General features: G+C 43.3%; 1 protein-coding gene across 1 annotated transcript; it reads right to left on the reverse strand.

Moving 5' to 3' along the window:
* Nucleotides 1-3,162: 3,162 nt before the first annotated feature.
* On the reverse strand, nucleotides 3,163-4,306 carry LOC112177886. The gene is made up of 2 exons (XM_024316126.1): nucleotides 3,311-4,306; nucleotides 3,163-3,216 (listed from the first exon to the last, which is right to left on the reverse strand). Exons 1-2 carry the CDS (start codon nucleotides 4,304-4,306, stop codon nucleotides 3,163-3,165), a joined length of 1,050 nt encoding a protein of 349 aa, XP_024171894.1.
* Between the last annotated feature and the right edge of the window lie 2,866 nt (nucleotides 4,307-7,172).

A 7,172-nucleotide genomic window follows, 5' to 3' on the forward strand; every position in this document is an offset into this window, starting at 1 on the left:
CTGCAGTTCTTCTTCCTGTTGTTCTGTAATATATTCCATTAAGTTGATGGCCGAGTTAGACTTGGTAGTCCTGTCGGCCCAATAGGCCAGCAAACATCCTAAAATAGATCAGACTGCGGCCTTTCTTTCTAGAGACCTTGGGTCTCTAGACATTGATATTGTCCTTGAAGAGGTCAACCAGGGTTGGACGCTCTGCATCTTGCAAAACATCCTCACTCCCTAGGTTGACAATTTCTGGGCCGTAACTTGAATAGGTCGGCCCTTGGTATCTCGTCCACTGAAAGTGAAATAACCAATATCGTCTTCATAAAACCTTGCTTCTACTACATTGGTGGATGCTTGAAATGGATTATTGTCTGCTGGAATGACCTCAATTTTGTCGCCATGCCAGAAGATCAAAACTTGATGCAAGGAAGAAGGTACACACATGTTCTGATGAATCCAATCACGGCCAAGCAATGCATTGTAATGAGCAGATGAATCAACCACGAAGAAAGCTGTCATGTTTGTCTTTTCCCCCACTGTGACATCGAGGGGGAGGATACCTCTTGGCCTACTCTTACCTCCAGAGAAGTTGCTCACTGTAATGTCTGAAGGGAGCAAATCGGATTCAGTCCTGCTTAATTTCTTCATGACGGCTGTAGGTAACACATTAACTGCTGCACCATTGTCCACCAAAACTTTCGTTATTGGATATCCCTCTATGTAAGCCGTGATGTATAACGGCTTCAAATGTTGAGCCATTTTGGCCGTTGGTTTTGTGAGTACCACACGGCCTTCTTCATCCTTCAATTGGGCATCGACTTCATTAATCTCAAATCGAGGTTGTCGATCGGCAACAAAGTCGCCGATCAGTTCATTTGACTGACCTGGTTGAGCTTTGAGTTCTGAAGGTAGGACATAAACCATGTTGATGTCCATTGTGTTACCTTCTCCTTTTCCAAAGGCGGCCTCGCCCTTATAAAATGGACATAAGGTTTCTATGTCAAAAGCTGTGTCATCCCCAATGTCGTAATCGAGTCCATTCTCATTGTCATAGTCACCTTGTTCCTCTTCTTCCTCATAATCGACTTCCTCATCACCCTCGTCTCCATAATCGTCTTGCTTACCATTGTTCGTGGCAGCACCTTCTACCATTTCTTCATCCTTCAACTGCTGATTGAGACTGGCTTGTTCTTTCTTCAATTCTTCGATGGCCCCAGTTGTCAGCTTGGTGGATGCCTTCTCTGTCTCTGCTTGCCACTCGATTGCACGAGCCCGCAAGTATTTGGACAAATTATCTAGTAATTTGCTCTCGGCCGATGTGAATCCATAAATCTCAGCAGCTGGATGTTGTTTATGGTAAGTGCGGAGGTAAGTCAGGTCAGCATCAGAAATAGGTAAGTTATCAGTATTGGCTTGTAGCTTACAATTCTCCATCATTGCCTGATAACTGATTTTTAAGCCGATGCTAGAATCCTCAGTGATGAGGTATGACTCTGAAGACATATCCTTTTCTAACATTTTCATCATCGCGCTTTCCTCCTCAGTTAGGCCATAAGTGGCCAATGCTGAATACATCCTATGATATTTTTTCATCATCCCCAGATCTTGATTTGAGAACGGCGGATCCTGTCCTCTCAGTACTCTTATGGTAGGGACTTTTCCATTTGGCGTCTTATCCATAGCCACCTTCTGTACTTCCTTCTGTTGTTCAATATCCTTAGCTTTGGCATTGGCTTTCGCTTGCTCTTCAGTTGCGAAGTCTTTCTTTTCTAAATAATCATCAAGTTCCTTTGCGAGCTGGACCTCTTCTAGCGTTATGCCATAAGTTTCCTCAGCCGAGTGACTTCTATGAAAACATCTACGGAAATGAAAGTCGACTTCTGAAACTGGAATTTGAGCTACTATATCCTTCTTTTGGATTCCTTTGCGATGTGCTTGATACAAAGCTTTTAAACCAGGTGTAATGAATCGGCTATGGAAACCCTGCCGAATCAGAGCATGATCGGCATCAGAATTTGCTACTATTGTATTGAGAATATAGTCTTGACTCCTTGGAAGCCCATAAATTGCAAGGGCTGAATGTTTCTGGTGAAACTTTCTCATTGTTTCTAATTCAGCCAACTTAAATGGAGGGTTGAGATGTTTGAAGACCTTAACCCCTCCTTCAGTAAATCGCAGATGGGGTAGCTTTGGGAAGCTAAGGACATTTTCAAAATGGTCACCGATGGTCTCAAGTTCCATAGGTTCTCCTGAATCCTTATGAAAGTCCTCTCTTATTATAGGGGCTTCTTTGTTATCTGCTTCAGTAGAGCGTCTGACTTCCTGCCCTTCTGACCCTTGCTGCCTTGCGACCGCCACTTCCCTTTGCATACGCCTCTTTTGAGTTTTTGTCAAAGGGGAAAATGGCTGATCTCTGGCCGCTCGGCCATACCACCTATTATCATGAGTAACTGGTGGCCGATATGTCCTATAAGGTCTTCGACCTCTATTTCTAGAAAAGTAATCTTGGTCATAAAATCGATCATCTTGGTCAAAACCTGATCATCGTCGGCCATTGAAACCATCAGCAAAATTTCCCTCAAGATCATCATCTTCAAAAGTTAACCTTCTCCTCACCGAAAGTCGTCCGCTTTCGGCGTTTTCAGATTCCTTTATTCTCTTAAACACACTTTGGGAAGTTTGTTGTCCCTGATAATATCCCTTAGGACTGTGAGGGCCAAAGAGCTTGAGTACTTCATCCTCGGCCAAATTGGCCGTGGGAGTCCCCAGTTCATTGCCAGCATGTTTCCCTCCTGAGTCTCTCTTCTTACTTTCTTCACAATTAGTTGAGGCTTTTAACCCAGGCTTTACCTGTTGATCAGTAGCTAACTCTTGGTTCTTGATTTGCAGAAGATTATTGAGGGTTACCTCACAGTTGCAACGGCTGCATAGAATCACAGCACTGGCCGGCGGTACTTTTGAAGTAGATGACGATGAGGCCTTTAAAGCCGGTGGCATTGTCATATCGTATGCATCCTCATCCTGACTATCATAAACTGGCTCCCTCCTCTGGTCACGAAACATATACCTCCTTCGGGCCCTAGGATCAGAAAAGTTCATATTTGGCCAATTCCTCCTGTGACCTCTTGGGAAGTTGACGTACACCATGTTGACTGGAAAAGGGTCGATATCGACAAGCTAAGCTGGTTTGCTCGTCTTTGGAAACTTCAGCTTTCCTTTTTCGATGAGATCCTGCAAAGCATCACGGTAAAACACACAATTGTTAGTAGAATGCTTTAGTTTCATCGGCCTTAGGTATAACATGGCCATTTGGCAATTTAATTACTTTCTCAGCAAGAAGTTGATCAAAAATTATGTCAGCCTTTGTGATATCAAAAGTGTAAGTGCGGGTAGGTGTCAATCTTAAAGGTGTGCCATCTTTGGTATGGTAGGTTATCGGCTGAGGTTTATCCTTGATTGGGTTTGTTGGCTTTGCAAGGGCTTTACAAACCACTGGCTTGTTTACAAATAGTTCGGCAGCATTGATCTCGGCTGAATCTTCTTCCTCGACCTTCAAACCTTGGAAATTGGCCTCCACAGCATGAACAGTAGGGTTCTTATAATAAGTTCCCTTTGAAGCTGATCTGGCTTGATTCTCTTCTCTAATGATTGCCTCATATCTATCCACGCTAGTGGTTAATTCAAAGATGTCTCTAATATCAACTCCCTCATATTTCTTGCGCAACTCGTAATTTAGACCTTGTTGAGCTATCCGGACAAATTCTAGCTCCCCCAAATTAACTCTGCACTTGTTTCTTGCAGCCTTAAATCTATCCAAGAAATCTTGGGCCGACTCATGTGCTGCTTGATACATTTTTGCTAAATCAGCGTTGGTGACTTCTGGTTCGGCTCTGTAGAATTGCTCATGGAAAGCTCTTTCCATGTCAGCCCAGTTTTGAATAGAATTAGGAGCCAAGTTGACATACCAAGCATGAGCAGGGCCGGTCAGTGAGTTCTCAAACCACTTCAACTTCAAATCGTCATCTCCAGAATGCTCAGCACATCGCGCAGTGAACCGGGAAATATGTGCTATAGTTGATTGGTAATCATCTCCACTGAATAAAGGAAAGTCGGGAAATTTGAATCCCCTCAGATAGTCTCTGTTTTCAACCCTTTCCGGATATGGTTTGGTGTATTTCGGCCTAGTCGTTCTTCTAGGAGCCGGCCCTATAGTTTCTTCACAGATTCTCCTTATCTCTTCGACTGTTAACCCATTGCTAGGTGGATTTTGTCCTCCTAAACCGTTGTTATTTATCAGCTGTTGCACGTAATTATTGGCCATTCCAAATTGGGGTTGAGCTTGAAACGGCTGTCCACCAATAGGAAACTGGGCTAGTGGCTATGGAACATAAGCATGAGCTTGCTTCCATGGAGGTTGAAGTGCTTGGTTGAGTTGGCCTTGTTGATTTTGTATCAGCAAGGTTTGCAAAGTGTTCTGACCATTCACCATAGCCGCCATTGTTTGGTTCAGTTGCTCAAGAGATGTTTGCAATCCTCCTATTGATCGGTTAGTATTCTCTCCCAAAACAGTAGCTAACTGATCTACCAACGTTCTATTGTTGATTTCTCCTCGGGTAGCGAGTTCATTCGTCTGCAATTTAAAAACTTCATTCAATGCTTTGTACATATACTCGGCTGATACTCCGGCCGGACCTAAATAATTATCTTCCACAGTATCTCTAACTCTACCATCTCGTGCTGCATGGATGATAGCACCGGGAGTGGTTACACTATTCGAGGCACACTGAAAAGCATTAAGTGGCAATCCTCTAGACGGACTTTCAGTAGATTGTCTGGCCAAGGCTGCGTCAGCGGCTGCTCGTCTCATGTCTTCTTGCCTTGCAGCGGCGTCGGCTGCCGCTGCTTGTGTGGCCTTCTGTCTTGCGGCTACTTCGACTGCTGCAGTCTTTGCTGCTTCTTGAGCTCTATGTTCATCGGCTGATTGCTCTGCCGACGAAGCATCTGAAGTCCCATTCCCACTTGATTCAAGTGACATTCTGATTGGAGTAAGATCAAGCTTCGGCCGTGATGGACAAAAAGTTGAATTATGTCCTGACTCTCCACACCGAAGACACTTCTTTCCCCTGTTTACACTGTATGGGTTGTCTTGTTTTTGTTGACTAACCTCCTTCCCTTGCATTCAACCTTACTAAGAAAATAGTAATCCTGTGTCCCACTGGGCGTGCCAAAAGATGTTGCCTCTAAAAATCACCTCGGCCTATACAGCCGAGGGATCAAGGAACAAATGTCCTTCTCGATGAATAGATGCGGAGCGTGCCAGCACACGGCCAGAAGGCCAAGTGTGCAACTGTAGGTGTAGTGGATGTAGATCTGACTTATCAAGCAATCGTTAGCCGAGGAAGGAACTTATTCTCGACTGCGGTTCGATGCCTCTAAATTAAGGACTTGGTGGCTGAAGGTCGGGCAAGTTAGGTGCGGTCGTGAGAGTATGAGTAAATATGAGAGTAATAGCTATTATGCGACCACGAACAGTAAATAGCACGATCAAACAAGTAAAGCATAAAGACAATAAGGAGCAAATAAAAGATAATAACAACGAAACTAAAAACTGGAATGGCTGCAAATTATCAACTATTGTTTGAAAGAAAACAAAGAGAACAATTCGAAATCGATACTAGGCTACAAGAAAGATAAAGTAACTGAGATTGTAACTAGCAGAGCAAATAAACTAAGGTAACAGACGGAAAGTGTAACGTCCCGTATCTTAATTTACCTGTTTACTAGTCATTTGGACGGTAAACGACAATTACTTTCACTTTACCGTCGTTTCGATACTTTTAGTGGCCCTAAATTGTTGACTTTTTGTTCGGGTCAAAATTTGAGAAAATGTTCTTCATGAAAGTTGTAGAGGACGTTAAACCGAGCGCGTGGATATGTGGTACGTAAAAATCGGAGTTCGTATGCGAAAGTTATAAGTGAAAATGTGAATGTTACTGTTCATGGTAACTTTCTATATATATAGAAAGTTACTATGGTAGATTTCCATTTCCGGAAATCTACCTTCTTTCTCCTCTCCCCCGAACTCTCTTCTTTCCCCTTTCGGGTCCTTCTTCCACCCTTCGATTCCACGCATTCCGGCCACCAACCGGCGTGCAGCCGGCCACCATAAGAGCTCCTCCCTCACCTCTGCACCCTAGTAGCCTTAGGTTGTGGCGATTTGGCCGAGAAACCTTGAATCGAAGCAAAGTTCCTCATAGGTGCAGTTTGGCTTTTTCTAGCAAATCTTCCATTTCCGGCCGTTTCCGACCACCAAATTGGGACCGTAGGAGCGCCTTGAGCCGGCGAATGTTTCCCCTAAGGCCTCTTGCTCTGATTTGCATCGTGGAGGTCGAATCGACGAAGAACATCCTAGGGGACGAAGCTTGATTTCTGGGTTTTCTTCATCGACTTAATCCGAGCTCTTAAAGGACGACGTACCGAGCTATTGCTCGATGACGGAAAACGAATGCGTGATCGTCGGAATAGTACTGTGAGTGGACTTTTATTTTTAAATATTGATGCATGCATTTATTTTCTTAAATAATGCTCTAGTTTTAATCATATTACTTATTGAGCAAATGATTTGATTTTCGGAAATTCGATCTCGGTTTATCTCGTGGATTTGCTCTCGATAATGAGTTTCAAAGGTTGATTATGATTTATAATATTATTTGACAAATTGCTTATTTCCGAGGTAATTTTCCGGAATTATGTATATTTCTAATTGCCGATTTAAGTTCCTGGAAGATTCTCGAGATGAGTTTCGATGGAGTTGGAATTTCTTATATATTTATCGACTTTCGGTTTTGGCATTGGGAATGCCTTAATGATGATTTCGAGATTTTTCTGGAATATTATCGGAAATGGGATTTCTTAAAGAAATTATAATGATTTATTAATTCTCGCCCATTTGTTTATGATTTCGAGACTATTTTGGCGTGCGGGGTCACGTCGTTGAATACATGGATTTTATCTTGAGAGATTTTGGAGAAGCCTTATGGATTTACGGATTTACTGGTTTTCGATGGTTTCTCCTCACCATACGCGAGTTATGTGATTAGGTCTCCTCCTCACCGACTTTGTGTTGGTGAGTGGCAGTTGAGGTAGCTTATTCTCCTCCTCACTTACTTTGTGTTGGTGAGTGGCAG

Source organism: Rosa chinensis, chromosome 7 (assembly GCF_002994745.2).
Source record: "Rosa chinensis cultivar Old Blush chromosome 7, RchiOBHm-V2, whole genome shotgun sequence".
Lineage (NCBI taxonomy): Eukaryota > Viridiplantae > Streptophyta > Magnoliopsida > Rosales > Rosaceae > Rosa > Rosa chinensis.